The sequence below is a fragment of the Rhincodon typus genome, chromosome 15 (genome assembly GCF_021869965.1).
Source record: "Rhincodon typus isolate 14 chromosome 15, sRhiTyp1.1, whole genome shotgun sequence".
In the NCBI taxonomy this organism is placed as follows: Eukaryota; Metazoa; Chordata; class Chondrichthyes; order Orectolobiformes; family Rhincodontidae; genus Rhincodon; species Rhincodon typus.
In genome coordinates, this window is record NC_063346.1 from 32613641 (window position 1) to 32635237 (window position 21597).

General features: G+C 40.0%; 1 protein-coding gene across 2 annotated transcripts; it reads right to left on the minus strand.

Annotated features, from left to right (window-relative positions):
- Positions 1-129: 129 nt before the first annotated feature.
- Positions 130-21175, minus strand: si:ch211-260e23.9 (uncharacterized protein LOC555795 homolog). 2 transcript variants are annotated; one of them, XM_048606136.1, is made up of 4 exons: positions 20929-21175; positions 14834-15037; positions 10817-10940; positions 130-1785 (listed from the first exon to the last, which is right to left on the minus strand). In XM_048606136.1, exons 2-4 carry the CDS (start codon positions 14967-14969, stop codon positions 1542-1544), a joined length of 504 nt encoding a protein of 167 aa, XP_048462093.1. In that variant the 5' UTR covers positions 14970-15037; positions 20929-21175; the 3' UTR covers positions 130-1541. The 2 variants fall into 2 exon arrangements, with proteins under 2 accessions (XP_048462093.1, XP_048462094.1); XM_048606137.1 differs by having other exon boundaries at positions 14834-15063; positions 20929-21009.
- Positions 21176-21597: the final 422 nt, after the last annotated feature.

Here is a 21597-nt window from a genome sequence, read left to right on the forward strand (position 1 = left end):
TTATTTTCCTGGTGTCATTGTTATAATGAAAGTGAGTTATAGGACAATGTGACTTTAAATGAATACTGTCAGGTTTAAAACACATGCAGAAATACTCTGCTTTAATTAAAAAATCCAGTTATTACAAAATCATAATTGAAACATTTATTTTTCTCTCCACAAAATGTAATAGACTTCCCAAAACAAGACTTGGCAATATCTCAGTCACCAGAAGTACTGCTAGAGTCTAATCACATAAAACTATGCAACCTGAAGAACAAAATGCAGGGAAGCTTTCTCCTGTTTGCTCATTCAGGACCACCCTGTGCATTAGTCATTAGATTCTACAGAGTCATGGACAGTGTGGGGATCATTAAAAATGGGTAGAGTGACCTGGATCCAGAAGTCCTACCCTGATTTTCAATAGATCTAATTTTACCAACTGGGGAAAGGGGACTAGCATAGATCACATGAGAAAAACTCAAATGAAGCAGAGACATTTATAGACCAAAGAAGCAAGGACCTTATCCTGCAGTATGTTTTGAGTATTTAGAGTAGACAAAAATGCTCTTGAAGGGTGCATAAGACCTGTGGAACCATTACTAATCTGTTCTTTATAAATTGGGAAATAAAAGCCTGCCTATGTCTGAAGGATGAAACAAATCCATGCCAGCAATTTCAATAGCTGTTTTTTGACAAAACCCTAAGTGCTATCATTATAGCATTAACACATACGTGGTGCATTCCACAACATCACAGTGGAGGGGCTGTAAATTCACTGCTCAAAAATAGTCATGAAACGATTAGCTGTGTGTGGCGTCGGGTTACAGAGAGAATTTTGGTATACTGAATGAATTCATGATTGTTGTAAAAATAGTGATGTCTGTAATAATTATTTAGAACTTTACCTCATTTCAGCATAGGTCCTGAGGTCTGCCCAAAAGAGAATACTTTGACAGTTGGCATGGAGGCCAAAGGGAGGTGGATGGGAGGCATGTGATGGGGAATGGAAAGTGGGTCAGACTGTGAGTGGAAAGGGCTTGCAAGGGTCTAATATTTAACAAAACAGCTGGCACAAAGTTCCAGAGAACTCAGACAGACCTGCTTTAGCACTCAGCAGACCCCATGGCTACCTCTGATCTTCATCCAATAGGCCTGACACCAGCCTGCACCCATAACACCACTCTTCTCACCCCCACCACCGAAGAATGAAAATCGAGCCATTATGGGCACATTTTGCTAAAGGCTGGTGCAGGCACCTGGGCAATTTCTGGAAATTGCATACCCTCCTCAGGAGTGAAAGCCTCAGAATTCTCTTTGCAATTTCACAGAGACAGAGAACCATCAAAATATTACATCTATCTCCAGAAAGCAACTATTCTAAAGGGCATTTGCGGGTGGGGGAGGGGCACAGGAAAACAAGCACACAACACATGAGGCATAAACACTTTGGAGTAAAACTCCTGTAAGGATTCTCCAGATGTCCTAAAGCTGAAGTGTGGGATCCCCTGCAGAAATGATACCGTTTAAAATTTCCAATCAAAACCATGCAGAAAGGGTCCTTACTGCCATGAATATCTGGAAATGCGTTGTCGAGGTTGTTTGAAATATCTGGCACTGTTCTCTTTTGTAGAATGTTGTTTCCTTGCTCGATTTTGCCTCAAAAGTTGATTCCGGCTTAGCTTTCTTCGTTCAGCATATGATTTGGCACGCTGCACGATGCGCATCTGATTGGTGTGAACCATACCACAATCTCTAAACAAAATGGACATTCTTCGAGGGATATAATGAGCAACTGGAACAGCCCTAAAGAAAGTGGAGAGACATTTAACTGAACAGGGTTCAGAGTATAAATTCTGACAATTATGAGACAAGTTAGAGTGAACCTATTTTAACACCCCTAGAAGAGCAGCATATAGGTGAGTTACTTGGACTCCTAAAGCTAGTTTGATCTTAGTACAATTGAGCCATATAAAGTTTGCAGAATTTATGTAAAGTTAATGATGGAATGGAAGCAGCTCAGGACTTTCAAATGACAGAAGGAAACAGTTTATAATGTAGTAGACAATGTATTATATGATAAAATATTTGAATAAATTTAAAGATTGCATTTGTTTTCTCTTTCAGAGAACCTTCTCCAGCCAGACACACTGTTTGCTTACAATGCAAATATCATGTGGAAAAAAAAACGTGAAATTGAGGGTATTTCACATTTCATGAGAAAGTTATCTTAAATGTTTTAATTCCTTTCGATGTACTCACACTGTCCATTTTTTTAATGTTCTCAATGGTGCTCTTTCAAAGGGGCAATTTAAAAGCTGTTCCAATTATTTTGATGTTCATAACAGCAGTGGGTTATTCGGCTCCCTACCATTCAATGACCCCGAGGCTTTGCACCTATCATGGCATTGTATTGTCCTTGGCAAAACAAGAACAAAAATATCATTGGAAGTAAATTACTGCAGATACTGGAAACTCAATACAAAAACAGAAAATTCTGAAGAAGTTCAGTAGGTCTGGCAGAATTTGTGGAGAGACCAGCAGAATTAATGCTTCACGTCCAATATGACTGTTCCTTGGAAGTGATCTTGCATAAATCTATCCAGCTTTGCACTGACTTTCTTTTTCTTTTAACCCCCTATAAACTTTCCACCTGACAAACATGTTAGGGAATGCATACATGGACTATGTGAAAAAAGGAAGGAAATATCAAACATCGGATACTTTCTGAAATAAAAAAAGATCTTACTGCTTCCAATTGCTGAATAATTGTCTTTGAAAGAGACAAGGGGTCCTCTAAGCTGATCGTTGCCTAGCAGCTAGATTTGACTTCTGCTTCAAGCACTTGAGAAGCCCAAAAGAACAAAAAGAGAAGCGGCAGGAAGGAGCAGTAAGGTTGAAATTTAGGAACCAAATAATGCCAGCACCATTGTATTTGGACTACCTTGCAAATGCAGTGTGACCAATATCCAAAACCTGAGATCCAGTTTGATTTTCAGTTAACCTAAATTTTGTTTAAAAGATCTTCTTTCGTTACATGGCTGTCAGAAAATTGATTTCGTCCAATACAAAGTTAGTGGGCCATGAGAATTCATCAACTATTCTTTTGCTTTACAAACCATTGGTCAATAAGGGTGTTTCTTTTCTCCATTGTTGTTGCGTGCCTGTGTGTATTTGGAATGTAAAGGAGCTATAGTCCTAATTTTAAATTGTAACTTACACATTCTTTTAAAAAGTAGCAAAACCAGTTGACAAGTTTTGTGTAATGATAAATATATTTTGAGATTTTTGAAGAAGTTTGTTGAGAGGTTCTTTAATTCTGAATAGCAGTCTGAAAGGGAGACAATTGGCCATGTTGGTGATTAAATTGAAACATTTCTGTTCAATGTATGATGTATGAAGTAGTGGGGCATAACTATCAGTGCATTTCTCCCATCATGGTTACAACACATCATATTTATCTGCAATTTGAATTATGTCTTTTATGTCTAATGTTAGTGGAGTAGTATTTATTTATTACTGACCAAACTTCCCATCGATTTTGCTTCCAAGTTCCATCCCACTCACACGTTCATCTGATCCATCTCTGACTCCTTCTTTCTCTTCCTTGACATCTCGGTTTCCATTTCCAGGGTTAGGCTAGCCACAATAAACCCACCTACTCTCACAGTTACCTGGACTACACATCCTCACATCCTTCTTCCTGTAAAAACTCTATTCTATTCTCCCAATTCCTCTATCTCCACCACATATGTTCCGATGATGCCAACTTCAACAAGGGAACCTCCAAAATGTCCACCTTCTTCTTCGACCAAGGACTCCCCAGCACCATTGTTGACAGGACCCTCAACCAGGTCCGGCCCATCATCCGCATTTCGGCCCTCACCCCCTCTCTTCCCTCCCGCAACAGTAATAGGGTCCCCCTTGTCTTTACCTACCATCCCACCAGCATCCACATCCAGAGGATCATTAGCCACCATTTCTGCCACCTCCCGTGAGATCCCACCAACGGACACATATTCCTCTCCCCTCCCTTGTTCGCCTTCTGCAGGGACAAATCCTTCTGGGACACCCTGGTCCACTCTTCCCTTGCTCACAACAACTCCCACAGCCCCACGGAACCTTCCCCTGCAACCGCTGAAGGTGCAACACCTGCCCATTTACCTCCTCCCTCCTCAGTGTCCAAGGGTCCAAACATACCTTCCAGGTGAAGCAGCACTTCACCTGCACTTCCCACAATCTAGTCTACTGCATCCGCTGCTAACAATGTGGACTCCTCTACATTGGGGAAATGAAGTGTAGACTGGGTGACCGCTTCGCAGGACATCTACATTCTGCCCGCAAAAACGACCCTGAGCTTCGAGCTACCTGCCACTTTAACACATCTCCCAGTTCCCTGGATCTCTGTCTCTGGCTTGCTGCAGTGCTCCAGTGAAGATCAGTATAAGCTGGAAGAACAACACCTCATTTTCTACTTGGGGACCCTGCAGCCCTCTGGACTCAATATCAAGTTCAATAACTTTAGGGCTTGAGCTCTCCCACGTCCTAGCCCCTAGCCACCCTGTCCCCACCCCACACCAGGCCTGACTATCACAGTCTGCTATTACACACAACCCATTGTTAGCCACTAACAGTTCCCATTAGTAGTTATTCAGTCTCCCAGCCAGATCATTATCCACCTGTTGGTCTGTCCAACTGTTCTTCTCTCTCTTTGGGCTCTATCCCCACCTATTGTCTACTCCTTACGCCCTCCATCCACCTAACTTCTGCATATAAACCAAGATTTTCCTAGCTACCATCGGTTCTGAGGAAGGGTCACCGGACCCAAAACGTTAACTCTGATTTCTCTTTACAGATGCTGTCAGACCTGCTAAGCTTTACCAGCAAGTTCTGTTTTTGTTTCCAACTTCCCAGCTGCATTATGAAGTTTATTTTTTTAAATCCATTTTGCCAAAAGAAATCCCAACCTACACTGGCCTGTAAAATTGGGTCTATGAAGGTCAACACATTCTCCTTGTAACAGTGGCCCGGAACTCTGTTTCCTTATTAACAGTAGTGGGCAGTTCCTAAAAATATCATACACAGGTGACCCAACTTATATATATGTCTTCAATTTGAAGGCAAGCTCCTGGTTACCAGTTCAGCAGTGTATAAAAAGCATGCAAGGCACATTAGCTTCAAATGGAGACTGATAATTACTTTTACCATTATATATGCAGTGCTAGTTATAGATCTTTTGAAAAAAAAAGAAATACTTGATTAAAACACAAGATCCTCAGGGCTAATGGATGTTTTAAGGTTGCATGTTTAAAGGACGTTTCCTCTTGTGGAAAATTCTACAACTTGAGATCACCATTTAAAAACAAGGAGTTGCTGATTTAAGACAGGAATGAGGAGAAAATTCTTCCTCAGTGCAATGTCATTTTTGAAATTCTTGTCCTCAAGAAGGTAGAAGAAGCAGAGTTTTTGAATATTTTTAAAGGCTGAAGTATATAGATGTGTGATAAGCCAGGGTGTGAAAGGTTATTAGGCATAGGTGGCAAAGCGAAGTAATCAGATCAGCCATGATTTTATTGAATGATGAAGTCAGCTCAAGGGGCTAAGTGGCTTTCTCCTGTTCCTAATTTATAAGTTTGAATGATTGTTAAGTTAAACAATATTAACAATAATGGAAATTTATCTAAAAGGGGAAGAAAGGTATGGAATTTTCTCAGCCATTTTGAGGGAAACTGGCTGGAAAAACTTCAGGTTTTAAATAAAGCAATAGGCTAACAAAAATAAAATAGTTCCATTTTCAGTTACTTTTCCCAAAAGCAGGCTGGATACACATACAGGAAACCAGAGAATTGCCTATTAAAGGGAATTGGTGGACCAAGTTATCAACATTGTCATAGCATGATGACAATCCTCCAGAAGTGAACAAGACTGCCACAGTGTCTGCAGCTTGTCCCCTTACAGGAGATGCAAGTATGTGGTGCAGGGCCAAAATATGCAAACTCCAATAATGCAACCTTCAGAAGAGCAGATGGGTCTTTTCCCAACAATCAACAAGGATTTCATGATCATCATTAGACTCTCAATTCAGATTTTCTTTTTGGAATTCAAACTTCACCATCTGCCATGGTGAGATTTGAAACCGGGTCCCCAGAATATTACATGGGTCTGATAATCTAACAAAAATACCATGAGGCTAATGCCTCCCCTGTGACTTGTGGACACTTCTTAGAGCATAAGGATCTTAGGCCAGCAAGACAATGTCATCTTCTAAATCCACGTCTGTCAATCCGTGTGGCTGTCATGGGATGCCAAAGTCTGAATCCATCATGGTCACTTTCCTCATGAGGAAATCAGCAACTAACAGAAAATGAATGGGGTAAGTATGCGGCCTTGCTATATTCCAGTGGTGACGTTGAAGGAGCCCATGATGCACATTGCTGGTCTTGACACACCAGCTGGATTTGCAACGTACAACTTTGATGATATTAATATATTGCTCTGGGATGCTGTACTATCTTGTACTATAACAAAGTGACTGCTGATAGTGCTATCAATAGCCTCCTTAACAATCCATGAAGTCGGCAACATGTGGCTTCCGATAATTTTGGATTTGAGCATAAAAGGATATCCTCAGCATACCCTGCTACCTCTGAAACCAGCCTGTTCTTTGTGAAAGTACTATTCATTTTCAATCTAATGAGGAGTGCTGTGTGCTGAAGATTTTGCCAGGTATTGGAAGCAATGTTGTCCCCTTTCATTTGCTGCAATTGCTGACGTTCCCACTGTTTGGTAGCTTGACGATTATTCCTCAATTCCAGTCATCTAGGATGGCTTCCGCAATGCAGATCTCAGGTCCCTGAGCTCTGGTTTAATGGTGTTCCTGTTATGTTTCAGTAGGTCTGCTGGTATCTCATCTCCAATTTTGATGTTTCTTTTTATTGTGCCTGGTTACAGGTGCCTGGCTGTTCTTCAGGTTCATAAGAATTCAGATCTGACAATTTCTCTCAGGTTGATGATAAGCTGTTGAGTTGGCGTGTAGTCAGCAACGTTGAATGTGGAGCTGCAACTGGACTGCTGAGGGTCTTGGTTTTACAACTGTGAAGACAGCCTACTAATTGGACACTTCCCATAATATTAAGCCAGAAGGTGCAATATGGAAATGCATGGGGTTGTGAGCCGGAAAACCAAAAAAACTTAGCCACAACTTCTCCAGATGGAAACTCCAATTTCTGGTTTTCTTTTCTTTCCCCTCTGTTAGCCTTCTTCCCTCTAATCATCAGACAAAACTGACTACTTGCTGGGGTTTCATTGAAGCTGTTGCCCTCTACCTTACCAACATGGTCATTCAATTGAAAAAAAAAGTTACTCTTCAACTTTCCTGACTATAACAATTCATGTACTTACTCTTTGAACCAGGCTTGCAGAGTTCGAACTTGAAGGGTCAGGACCTCATGGCATAATTTGTATTTTAGTTAACAGTCAACCATTTTTAAATATGAGGATAATTTTATTTGAGATGGGCAGACCAAGACACAATCTTTCACTCATCTTTCCTCACATTTTAGCAATGGTGTAAATGGTGGAGAGTGATCAATAGTTATTAAATTCCAGGAACAAAATTTAGGCATTCTCAATTAACATTACAGAAAAAATAAGTTTTTATACTGATGGTTTCTTAAAACACATGCTTGGGGCGAATGATAGGAAACAGTATGGTTTCTGACATTTGCAATCATAAGGCTTAAAGCAGAAAAACAAGGTCAAAGATATAATAACGCTAGATAACAGATGTCACTTTTGTCACCCAGAGCAATGTATTTCAGGCTATTGCCAGTAGCTGAGTTTTTTTTTCATTAACTTTCAGTTTTTGTGAACTGCCTGCAGCAAGATCATGCTGCTAGTCACAATTATTCATGTCTTTGTAATAACAGATTATAAATACTAATGGCAACAAGTGACAAAGTCTGAACAATGATAATGCCATGCATCCTATAAAGCTCCATAATATGTCAGTATGAAATGCTTATTTGCTGAAAAATTCATGAGGCTAAAGAAAGTCAAATACTGTGCACAAAAGATGTCATATAAACTTTTGCATACAATATTAAGTAAAGCTGAATGAATATCAAATATCATGATGCTATGCAATCATAAGCCTATGCTGTACATTCTATTCAGAAGTCTATCCACCATTGGATGACATTCTGTTATTGGAAATCATTTATTGAATAAGCCAGACTATGCTAAGAGTCACACCAAAAACCAGTTTAGGATTATCAATCGGGCTCGTAATCATAGATCATAGAATCCCTAGTGTGGAAACAGGCCCTTTGGCCCAACAAGTCCACACTGACCCTCAGAGCATCCCACCAGACCCAACCCCCTATGACCCACCTAATCTACACATTCCTGAACACTATGTGTAATGCATTTCCTTTATGCATACACAGAATGAGGGCGTCGCTGGCTAGGCCAGCATTTATTGCCCATCCCTAATTACCCAGAGGGCAGTTAAGAGTCAACTACATTGCTGTGGGCCTGGAGTCACATGCAGGCCACACCAGGTAAGAATGGCAGTTTCCTTCCCGAAAGGACACCAGTGAACCAGATGGGTTTTTCCCGACAATTGACAATGGATTCACTGTCATCATTAGACTCTTAATTCCAGATATTTATTGAATTCAAATTCTATCATCAGCCGGGGTGGGATTCAAACCAAGGTCCCCAGAACATATCCTGGTTCTCTGGATTAACAGTCCAGGAATGATGCCACCAGGCCACTGCCTTCCCTATTTGCCCATGCTAGAAGCTACATTCATAAATCCAAAGGACCCTGCTTCATAAAAAAAAAAATGGGACATGGGGATAGAAAATCTCTGTTGCATCCCCATGGCAAAACCTTGACTGATCAGAATCGACCTGTCCTGTCTGAGAATTAAGATCAACAATTAACTGTTCTTTTTGCATCACTTCGGGATTGGTGATCCAGTCACGTCAATCAGGATCCTGCCCCCATCCCCCCCTCCCCCCACCCCACCCCCGCCCACTTCTCAAGTTGTGTTAAATCGTGTACCTTTTATCAAGCCTGTTTCTTGTGTCTTAGCTCTGATGCGTGCAAGGCTGGCACGGGAGCACAATGGTTGACTCTGCTGCCTCATAGCACCAGGGACCTGGGTTCAATTCCACTTTCTGGAGGTTGTACATTCTCCCCGTGTCTGCGTGGGTTTCCTCTGGGTGCTCTGGTTTCCTCCCACAGTCCAAAAAATGTGCAGGTAGATGGATTGGCAATGGTAAATTGCCCACAGTGTCTGGGGAATGTGCAGGCTTGGTGGATTGGCCGTGGGAAATGCAGGGTTACAGGGATAGGTTAGGGGGATGGATCTGGGTGATGCTCTTCGGAGGGTCGATGTGGCCTCAAATAGGCTGAATGGCCTGCTTCCATACTGTAGGGATCCTATGATTCTGGGTGAAAACCTTCAACTTTGATTGTCATGTTTTCAGCAAATTCTGTACGACTGAACAATTATTCAAATACCTTGGTGAACATATTCCTTTAAAATTGCTGTTTTAATACAAGTTTAAAGCAAACATGTTAAATACAGATTTCATACCAGCTATTTATTGAGCAAAGAGAGTGATCAATATATGGAATAGGTTTCTGGGCAATGTCCTGGAGGCCAGAATTCTGGAATTGTTTAATAAACAGTTGATATTGCAGTGGGGAGACAGGTATATATTCATCCTTTAATTGTGCAGAACTCAAATATTGTTGAAAAAATGGACATACTATCAAAGTTTTGCCTTGCAATGATCAGAGCAGATGCAAGAATACCAAAGTTCAAAGGGAGCAATAATGTACTCTGCATAAGAAGGATGCTGATTGATTGGCAAGTCTACTCCGACATGTTGAAGTGTTGCCACTGAGCGTGCAATGGGAAACTATTGTTCATAATGCTTATGCTAAATTGTAGAAGGATGCAATGCTTGGACATGTTCCTTCTCCTTGAGAGGACTGGTCCCTGCATATGAATATATATATAGCTTCTAGGAAGTTCGTGAGCCACATTATGGGTTCATCTGATTATCTTACATCGATTGTTAATGTAATTCTCTGAGCTCTCAAGGTTGTTCAGCAAATGCTGTTAAATTGCAGAGTTACATTTAATGTTAGAAATTATGTTTGAATTTTGTAAGCATAGGCATGTTGAGCAATGACAGTACTCAACCTATTGCCAACACCATGCTGTTTGATATGATCTACCAGTCATTGCGATGTACAGCATATATACCTGGAGACAAGAGTTCCATGCTGCATTGTCAATAGCAATATGTCAAACAAGCAGAATCAGAACTCTGAGTATTAGCATCCCTTTCTAATGCAGTCTAATTTTTTTGTTGTCTTTGAATTTTGGTATTCTTCATCTCCTTGGTTAGTGTAAAATGAAAAGCTTTGCCAGTGTATCTCATTTCTCAGCTATACTTTTTTTCTGTAATATTAAGTTGTGTCAAATTGCCTTCCTGACCAATATAGTGATCCATTTTGAATTACTATAGCGTCATTTTGAATCTTTTTTCATTCCTTCCAGGCTCAAGCGAGGCTAGTTGAGAGGAGCCCGATCACCTTGCTTCAAAAATCTGTCATTTGGCAAGTTGTGGATGGATCCACTTGTAAGAAGATAAAGTAGTAAATTAATAATTTTATACCTTCAGTAAAAGAGTTTGAAGCTCTTTTGTAAGCCAAATCAAATGTCTTTAGAAAGATGATTTTTTAGAACCTGATTATGGTTAATTTTTGAATCGAAACATTTAACTTAGTGCTTTCTAATTTCCTATTACTAACCTGAGACCTTCTAACTTCTCTGTCAATGCAGTGGCTTCGTCACTGCCACGGTTATTACTCCTTGGGTGTTCAATCAGTTGGTCTTCCAGAGGACTGACTTCCAATCTTGCCACAGGATATTCAACTGTATTGAAAGAAAACAAGATAGCTACAATAGTTAAATCCAAATAATGGAAGGAAGACTCTTTGTGCTCTTTATTGTCCACTGATTCTGCTCATCATCTTCAGAGATTGTTTAGTTCCAACTTGGCTTCCTACTAAAATAGAGAACAAAAGCCCAAATTTCTGCAAGGTCAATGGGTTATCGTACCAATCACATAAAACACTTATATAAAGCAATTATGCAAGTCCCAAAAATAAAGCATCTTCTATGTTCTTCCACTGGTTCTTCTGGTAAAATCATTAGAGTCACACACACCAATATGGTTTCAGATTGAGTTTCTCAATCTTTGCCAAGTTAGTTGATCTCAGTCACTACCAGTAAGAATGCGACACATGCATTCCTATTGCACTACTGGAAGAACAAATTCTCAAATGTTTCATTAAGGACCAAAAATTTAAAAAAAGCAAATGATGACCATGTAGATGAAAAAAAAGACTCTTGGAGGAGAATAAAAAGTAGTTAAAAGATAAAAAGATTTCAAAGAAATGTTGAAAACATGGAAGCAAAAGACTGGAGAGGCTTGCAGAGGGAAGGAGCTTCTACTGGCTGCAGGAACCACTACAGTTACAGAACACATAATGATGACATGAATGAGTGTAGATGAAATATCAACATTTAGAAATAGCAGCCGAAGATGCCTGCCTGATCACGGTCAGGAGGAATTTCAAAGCAAAAATGAGACTTTAGAATTCAACTTCATTGGGACTTAAGGAACTATTAAAAGGGACAGAAGACAGACCAAGCCTCCTGTTACTTAAGAAGTGATCCCTATCATAAGTGATTTGTCTGGAGAAGATAAAAAAAAATCAACCTTGGCTGTGGTACCTGTCTATTACCAAACTAAATATCCTGATATTTTCTGTCTATCTTCATAATTTTTTCCTAACTTTGACATCATAGGAGTAAACAATACCCACCAAGCGTTTATTCCTTGAGTGGGGGAGAGAATTGCTGATGGACAAAGGATGAGTGGGGAATACAGTGCTGTGTGAATAACTAGGTGCAATCTACTGTGGATTAGATCACGAGAAGTACTGCTTAGTACATTTTAATATATCTTGTTACTCTAACTGGCTAGTTTACATTCACTACCACACCCAGGAGGCATGAAGAAAGTTTTTAAATTTGAAAATTATAGCCTCATTTCTTTTAAAAAGAAATAGACATTTGATGGACTTGAAATGGCCACTAACCTCAAAATGTGGTTCAAGTCGACATATGTTGACCCATCATCGTCCTAAAATGTAACACTTTTGCATTGTATAGACATTCTAGCCAAACCTATGCAAAGGAGCCATAGACAATGCACCTCTACAGCCAGATTTGGTTTAAAAGAAAACCACTGAAATTCCGTATGCCCAAGATAGGACTAATGGCCTCCTTGGGTAACTCCTACAATGCATAATGTTTTTGATGAGATGCATGAAAGCCGTCTTATTAACCAAGGTGACTCTTCCAGAAAGCCTGGTCATGTGAATGAAACCTCTGGACTAAATTCTTCCTTTTTTTGGCAAAGCACTTTTGAGTCAGATTCCTCATACAATCTTCCACTCCTCAACAAATTAATCATGCAATCAGATCCTATGATGCCATCTTGTAAGAAAGGTGGAAGTGCACACCAGAGCTGGGACATTGCGATGTTCACATTGTTGGTGCCATATTTAAATCCAACTCTATGGGACTTCAGATGTTGCAAGCCAGGAACTGGCCCTCAACCTGGTCCTGCACCGTTATCCCCAAGAAAATGGCCCAGTAAGGTAGTTTAGCTCATCCTTTTGCCAACAGGAACCTGGGGATGCCAATGGATGAGTGATGGAAAGAAGGGAAGTGCTGTGCTCTGCTGACCAGCAAAGCAGTGCTCGCCATCAGACACACTTAAGCTGGACTAAGATAACGGCCCATATCAATGCAGTGTCCCAGGTGAAATACAATGTACAGCAGTGCAGAAACAACTGCAAAGGTAAGTTCCACCATCTTCTTTCTGTTACCTCACACCCACAGGGCCACCATTCTAACTCTGCCACTTCACACTCCTTTCATCACTGCTCACGGATTACACTGAAAATAAAAACTGCTCGAGAAACTCAAAAACTCTGAGATCATCTGTGGACAGAGAAACAATGTTAACATTTTGAGTCCATTCACTAAAACTCTCATCATTGCATATATTATATCCATTCAATAGCTCTCATGCACCTCATTCTCTCAAACTACTTATCTTTCCTGCCCTCTGCACTTCCCACTCACTCACTGGCTAACATCTCCTCCTCTCCTGTTCCTGTATCACCACTATCTGCCCTTCCATCCATTGTCATCATACTCGGTCCTTCACTTTGCATGAAAAAATTGGCCCATTCCCTGAATCAATGTCTCCACAGCACCATGACTAGCTTATCTGTAATCCTTTGTTTTGTTGTATTTGACCTGTAGCACAAGCAGTGGTCATCCCCTTGAACAAGAATCTGACAAATCTCTTGACTGACAGTGACAGTACCACTTGATGGATCATTGTTTTTTTTCGACCCCACTAAGGAATGGTTCCCTTTGACTTTCAGAGATAGACATTTGGTTAAAGCACAAGCAGCGTGTTTGCCACATAAACTGGATTTTCTGTAGATATGACTTTGGCACAGCACAGTACCAGACAGCAATATGTCCATCCCCTTGACAGTTGTGCCCTAAGATGTGACAAGCGGCCTCCCTCTTCCTATGCACTAAAAAACAATGCAAGCAGCAGAGGGTGGCAACATCCAAGTAAAGGCAGGGTGAGTGACCACCAAGAAATGATGTCAAGAGCCATAGATGCATCGTGTGTAGTTGCGTGTGATGCATGTGTAAAGCGACCTGTCAGAAGCGAGCAAGCTGTAGGTGTCCTGAGCTCCAAAGTGAAGTCCTGAAGGGCTAAAGTGGTCAGAGAACAGGTATTATTGGTGGTTTGTCATTGACAACTTGTTTGGACAAAGGTTGAAGAGGGAAAGAGTGAAGGGAACGTGCAGGCAGAGTGGAATGAAGACCCAGATAAGCAAGTGGCAAGCTGCTGTCACCAGGTAACTGCCCTGGCTGTCATGTCAAAAATCAACACCCTCTAGTTTCTTGAGTAAGAAGTTGAGAATTGGAAATTGCATAGAATGAGGCAAGTTAATGCATTAAAATAATGTACTCATGTTCATTACTGAGATTTTGAACTTGGAGCTAACATCTTCAAATTTGTGTTGAATTCAAAGCAATATATATTTTCACAACCCTCTCCATTTCAAACCATATCATTGGACTTCAGTTATAGTCCTTGCCCAAAATCTTTGTGCAGGAAGTAGACCATTCAACTCCTCAAGCCTGCTCCAACTTTCAACATGATCATGGCTAATCATCGAGCTCCACATAGTAATCCTGCCTGACCTCACCCCATATCCTTTAAGCCACAAGAGCTATATCTACCTCTTTATTGAAAACACAATGTTTTAGACTCAACCACTTTCTATGATAGTGAATTCCACAGGCTCACCACTATCCTTACAGTATGACTGCTGGTTCTGGAATCCCTCTCCATCGTTCTGCATCTAACCTGTCTAGTCCTGTTAGAATTTTACAGGTTTCTACAAGATTCCCACTAAAACATCACCACTGAAGTTATTTTATACTAATTAGAAACATAAAGGACATGGACATGGGGTAGTAGGCTATGGGGGAGAACTTGTTATTATTCATTGACTTAATACGTATTAAAATTTGTTAGTATCTACTATTAAGATATTTATGACTAGTCAAATAAATAATGCACAAGATCTGATCTATAAATGTTATAAATTTTTCATGTCCCTAGATGTGGAGGTATTATCTGAATATTCAAATCTTACCTTGGATGTTCACGATAATCCAATCATCTTCCTCATGCTCATACAGAATGTTGTTCATTCCACTCATCCCTTCATTGACTTCTTCATCCGTCTCACCGAGGAAGAAATGGGTGAGTTTTCCAAGCATGTTTGTCATGCGTAAGGCTTAATCTGAGCTATATACTTCCAACAGGGCTTGAATATTGAGTGTTGTTCCCTCAATTCCTATGTCATAAAAAGTACAACTTGCACTTTAGAAAAGAAATATACTGTAAGTCATAAATTAGGATTGAGCATTGGACCGTGCAATCAATTCACAATCGTGACTGATAAATGAAATATTGCAGCCTTTTAATACCAGAACATTATGAATGATGTGTGTTTAAATCTCCAAGCCAACTGCACAGCAGCAGCTTTAAGTGAAAGTCATCATTAGAAATATTGGGTCAATATCCTACTTTGCATTTATAGTAGTGCCTTTTCCGTAATATTACCTTCCAAGAGGCTTCATGATAGCATTAACAAATTTTGACACATGTACAGAAGTAGTAGGACCTGATCAGAGATGTAAACTTTAAAGGAGTTTGTTAAGGAGGAAAGAGAGGTGGTAAGTTTAAGAAGAAATTGTGGTTTTAGTGGAATGGTTAAATGGTAGAGTAAGGAAAAGTGAGGGTTTACAAGACACTAGAAAAGGAGGAGTGCAGTGCAATTTGCCCTCGCTAAAACAATGTTGGAAATATTATCACCATAAAGGCTACAATCATTCAAAGAAAAGACCAATCATCATCTCCTTAGGATAAACAGAAATGGCAATAACTGTGGCCTTTCCGGATTCACCCTCATCATGAAAATAAATAAAAAGAGTATACAATTAGCAGATGGATGTGTATCTAATGCCATCAATACATGAATGAAATCTTTCCAATGGTGTATATGAGTACTACATGAATGCTCTGTGAAGAAATTTGGGGGCGGGGAGGAGTTCACAAATACATTGGCAGAGATATGTTTTGTGTCGATGTGGGTACAATTTCACTGCCCATTTTTTAAAAAAATGGCTGCACAGTTCTGATCGCAGTATGCTAATGCTGTCCTCACATGCAGATTTAAGTATGAAAGTGATGGCCTGAATTTCATTCAATGGCAAGGGAATGGTTCTTGCTGTTCATCATGCTTACAGCTGCCCATAGTTTTCACTTTTGAGTTGCAGTTTGAAACTTCTGGAATTAACTTCCAGTGTGCATCTTCCATTGGGCATCTGTATTGTCTGTGGTCAGGGAAAGCAGTAACCTCTCTTTTCAACCAGACTCAATTCTCAATGGAGATGTGTAGGACTAAACCAGGAAATATAAGGTAAAATATTCAATTTAATGCAAAGTCATCTATAGAAAGCAAACAATATGGAGAGGATGATGGAATTGAGAGAGAGAGACACACACACAGACAGACAGAGAGTTTAAAAAGTCCAACCGTGTCATAATTTCCTTAGATGTGTTTAGCTGATTGTGAACATGCATCTCACAATATTCTTGGCTTTTGCTTGAATTTGATGATTCCTTACACCACAAACAACATTCATTTCAACCAGCCTGCTATGTGTTGCTGCACACATCAAGTCTTCTTAAAATAAGTTTTCCAAATACAGTTTTCCAATTTCGTCCCAACTTAGAAGTATTGCCACTGTTTGATGGAGCCAGACCATTGGGCTTCTCTCATCGACCAATTTCACTTTTGGGGAATAAAAGTAAACAGGAAACAGACTCTGGGCAATGTAAAAATATCGAAATAAAATGCATTAAATCTGTTCTGGTAAGTCTTGCTGCTATCTTAGTTGAGTCCAGGCCCTGACCTTAAAATACTAGTACACAGCATATGGCTGACTAACAATACTTCAACTGGGAAAACAACACCAGCATCTTAAAAAGGAAAAAAAAAGATTGAGAGCTTAGGAAAGGAATTCCAGAACTTAAGTGTTATGCAACTAAAGACACGGAAACTACTGGTGAACCTTTTCTAAATAAAACAAAAATCACAGAAATATTCAAGAGGCCAAAATTAGAAGGTCACAGACATCTTGGAGAGTTATGGACCTGGAAGGGATTACAGGTTGCAAGAAACAAGGTCATGACCTCTTTTGACATCAAACATGAGAATTTTTTTTTAAAAATGTTAGGTATTGTTTAACAGGGAGCAATTATAGGTCAGTGAGCATAATTATGATTAGGATAACACAGTGTGAAGCTGGAGGAACACAGCAAGCCAGGCAGCATCAGAGGCCTGGCCTGCTGTGTTCCTCCCGCTCCACACTGTGTTATCTCTGACTCCAGCATCTGCAGTTCTTACTATCTCACAATGATTATTGGGACTTGTTGTCATTTAGGACATGGGCAGTCAAGTTTTGGGTGGCTTTGAGTATACAGAGGTTCTGTTAACTTATGCAGATGATTATAATTTGTTATGCTTTTTGTTTGTGCCAGTAAGTTACAAATGCCTTTGTGCAGACGTCACCTTGTAGCGAGGGATTCCAAGTCAATGTTGCATAAGTGGGGCCACATCAGACAAGGATGTACTGGGGCCCACTGCAGTAGGATAGGTGTTTGTCAGGCCCGCATAATCATGGAGGTCATGCATCCCATTCCCATTGTCAGGAGAATGGGCCTCCATTGTGTAAGCAATGGGGAAAGGCTGACACCAGGAACCCACTCTCTGACTGACTGAGTCTTAATAATGAGCCATTTGAAGATCATTATCACAGAGATCATGAGGATTTAATGGTAGCTCAAGGACTCTCTCAAATTTGCATCACTTTCCTATGGTTCCTGAAGGTCACCCAGTAAACACTGTCAGTGACCTCCTTGGAAAGATCCCCCTTTCACAAGGCACAGGGAGGCGATGACCTGGTGGTATTATCGCTGGACTGTTAATCAAGAGACCCAGCTAATGTTCTGGGGACCCAGCAGATGATGGAATTTGAATGCAATAAAAATCTGAAATTAAGAGTCTAATGATGACCATGAATCCATTGCCAATTGTTGGGGAAAAACCTCGTCCACCAACGTCCTTTAGCGAAGGAAACTGCCATCCTCACCTGGTCTGGCCTACATGTGACTCCAGACCCACAGCAATGTGGTTGACTCTGAACTGCCCTCTGGGCAATTAGGGATGGACAATAAATGCTGGCCAGACCAGTGACGCCCACATCCTGTGAATGAGATTCGCCATGTGAGCCACAATTCCTAGTGGTGCTGACAAGCAGTGGAGAGATACCAACCTCTGATTGGCCAGCAGTTATCAGAGGATGGGATTTCTGCTGCTAGAGTCCTAAATGCCAGGGAATACCTAATGCTCGCCACCTACTTCATTTGGGCCTCACCCACTTACTAGTGTGCAGTGTCGGAACACTATATCTACATCAATCAATTAACAGCATTAAATATGGCCCAGTGAATTCTAATGATTTACCAGTTGTACAGAATGTTCACCATTGCTGGAGCTAGAATCATGTCTTCATCTAAAGGGCAGAAAGAAGTAAGTTAAGGAAATGAATATGTACAACGAACTGTCCTGAACAGCTTTAAAAATAAAATCAGTGCCTAACAATATCCCATTGATATTTAATGTCATTTCTATTGCTAAGTCCCTTAACATCCTGGGGAAGAATATTTGCCAGGAAATCAACTGGGCAAGTCAGGTAGATATTGTAGCTATTTGAGCAAGTTAGAGGCTAGGTATTTTGCAGGGAGCAGCTCACCTCCTCCAGAGTTTCCCCATCATTACAAGTCACTAGTCAGGAGTGTGATGGAATATTGCTAATTTGGCTGACCAGGTCCAGCTGCAAGAACACACAGAAGCTCATTCACAGGACAAAAGCAGTCCAGTTGGCCAATGCTTCATCCACCAGGCTTCATGTCAATGTTCTCTATCATGGGTGAAATGTGGCTGCAGCATATTTCATCTACAAAGAGTACTGCAGCAACTTGGCAAGGCTTCTTCTACAGCCCCTCAGTAACCTGCAGCTCTGATCACCCAGAAGGACAAGGGCAGCAGGTGCAAAGAACACCATCATTTTCACAATCATGAAAAGTGAGTATTACAGTTAAACCCAATCCAGCAATCATGTACAACTTTTCAAAAACAGTCAGGGGATAATGTTCAGAAAGGGGAATCATGGCTGATTCTTCCTTTCCACAAACATAAACCCAATTGTAAAATTATAATATTGCCCTGGTTAAGATTAGACCATATAGCGCATTTATCCACTGAACCATTATTAGACTAACTCTTTAAGTTTTAATTCACTACTTTAAACTAACAAGAGGATATGTCTGTAAGGTGGATTTGAACATTCCTGGAAGATCTACAAGTCGGGTACTAGCCTGATAAGTGAGAAAATTGTAACTTTAAAAAAAAAACACAGTAATATAACTACAGAAATAAACAATGTTAAGCAATATTTAAAACAATCTATAGTTCTAGGTACTCACAATCACAAAGTGTGCTAGTCGTCACATCAGTTACAGCTTCAATATGAAAGGACATACAAGAATATTGATATTGTACAATTTCTATCACTTGAGTGGTCAAGCCTTTCTTCTTAATAGAGTTCCAAGTCCAAGGGAGTCCAAAGAAAACAGACATCCCATGCATGGATTGTTTGTAATTACTGACTTGATACATGTACATAGACTGGCATTCTGAGTCAAGCCAACTATTTCTACAGTTGTATAAAACATTTTCCTACCAAGTTTGCACTGTGCAAATTAGAATCGAAGTGTGGAATATATAATAATTCTTATTGAATGCTATTTCTTTTAACTTAAATCACTTTGTATCAATTTTAACTTACTACACCTAAGACGGTGATGCAGAAAATAGAGGATTACCCAAAAGGGCTAGTTTTGGTGACCTAAAACAAGAAATGAAACAAAACATTTCAACCAGCAGCTTTAAAGAGGCAACTACATAATTCATAATTATGAAAAATATTGTTGGGTTTTATACAGAATGCAAGATAATGGAAATAGATTTTAGTGTGAATTAAAGCCCAGCTTGGACTTGCATGTGTCCAATCGAGAATAAGCATTGTACGTAAACACTTACTGCTAAACCTGATTGGTTGAGAAGTCAGCAGTCTCTGCGTTCTGAATGGATAAACGGGTAAAATGTGATTGGCTGCGAGAGAGCCTCCAATTGGATAAACTCATTAGACGGAGAGATTCCTTTTACAACACTGTTTAGAAAGAAACGTTCTAGGACATGCAAACATTTTTGATTCAACTTAATAAACTAAAACTTCATTTAACAACGTCGATGACTGTTGCAGAATATAAACAGGTTTTAATGTATTAAAACAAGAACAAAAACAGGAATTGCTGGAAAAGCTCAACAAGTCTGGCAGCATTTAGGAAGAAAAATTCAGAGTTAACGTTACGGATCCGGTGACTCTTCCTCAGAACCGGACCCGAAATGTTAACTCTGATTTTTTTCTTCACAGATGCTGCCAGACCTGCTAAGCTGTTCCAGCAACTTCTATTTTTGTCCCTGATTTACAGCATCCGCAGTTCCTGCGGTTTTTATTTAATGCATTAAACTAGTTTTTGCAATAATTAAAACATGCGACAGTCTTGGAATGGTGAAATCGCAGGTTATTTTTGAAATATATAATAAAAACAATAAAGGAGAGACGTTGGCTGACTTCTATCAAGCTGCCAAAGAAATCTCACTGGTAGTGGATTCGATTTCACAGAACAGAACAGAGCCATCAACTGGGAAGATTTCACGCATTTTGACCTTTAACTTTGAAAACATAACTTGAAATATCGATCGTAACATCTCAAAACGCTATGTGATGTTCTTAGACACTAAAGGTATGTCTGAACATGCTCAAAACAGGAAACAATAAAGACGTTTTAAAGTAAACATCATCTAAAATTATATTCCCAAACAGAACAGCTCCTCGTTACAAATAAATAGCAAAACATCTTGGGATTATTTGCAGGGGAAATAAATGTAATGATTACAGGTGGAAAGCTATCACCCACACTCTAAATTCACGTTAAAATGGTATTTCCCAGCAAAAACAAGCTTGTCAAGAAGGCTATCAAAATGTAAGTTACCTTTCAAACTGTCCTGTTGACGGAACAGAGGAAATCTAATCTAAAACGACTGCAAACCAAGCTCGACCTTCAAAACAACGAAATCATCTCCAGATTTATTTTGATCAGCTGTTTGCGTAATCTACGATTTACAAATAGTGTCGCTGACTCCGCCTGTGAAAACCCAGTAAGGCAGCGTCAACTTCTCTCATTACCCAGTCCAGCACCACAGCGTTCTGTTGGAACAGTACAGCTGCTCCCAATATTGTGCAGCTTTGGAATCGGGTGAAGGCAAAAAACATTGATTTTTAGAGTGTTTACTCCGCCCCTTTAAGAGACGTTTTACTTGTCCTGTGCATTTACCAACAAATACATTTAAAAAATAATTCCTCTTTAAATTTGGATCAACAGTATAGATCTTCCATGAGACACTTTTGCTTCACCACCAGCTGTTGGGTCCCTAAACTGTAACGCCGTTCATGCACTTCTGCAAATTTACTAAGACACCAGCACCCCTGCTATGTGAAACATTTTTAGCTTGTTTTGTACTAGCAGATTTTGGTCATAATCTCCTTAGCCTTTACAGATGAGGCAAGTGCTTTGTTATCTGCATTTATCATTAATATCTTCGAATTATCAACTGGTTACTTTAACATTGGATTGCCAGCATCAATTTTTTTTTGTAAGGGG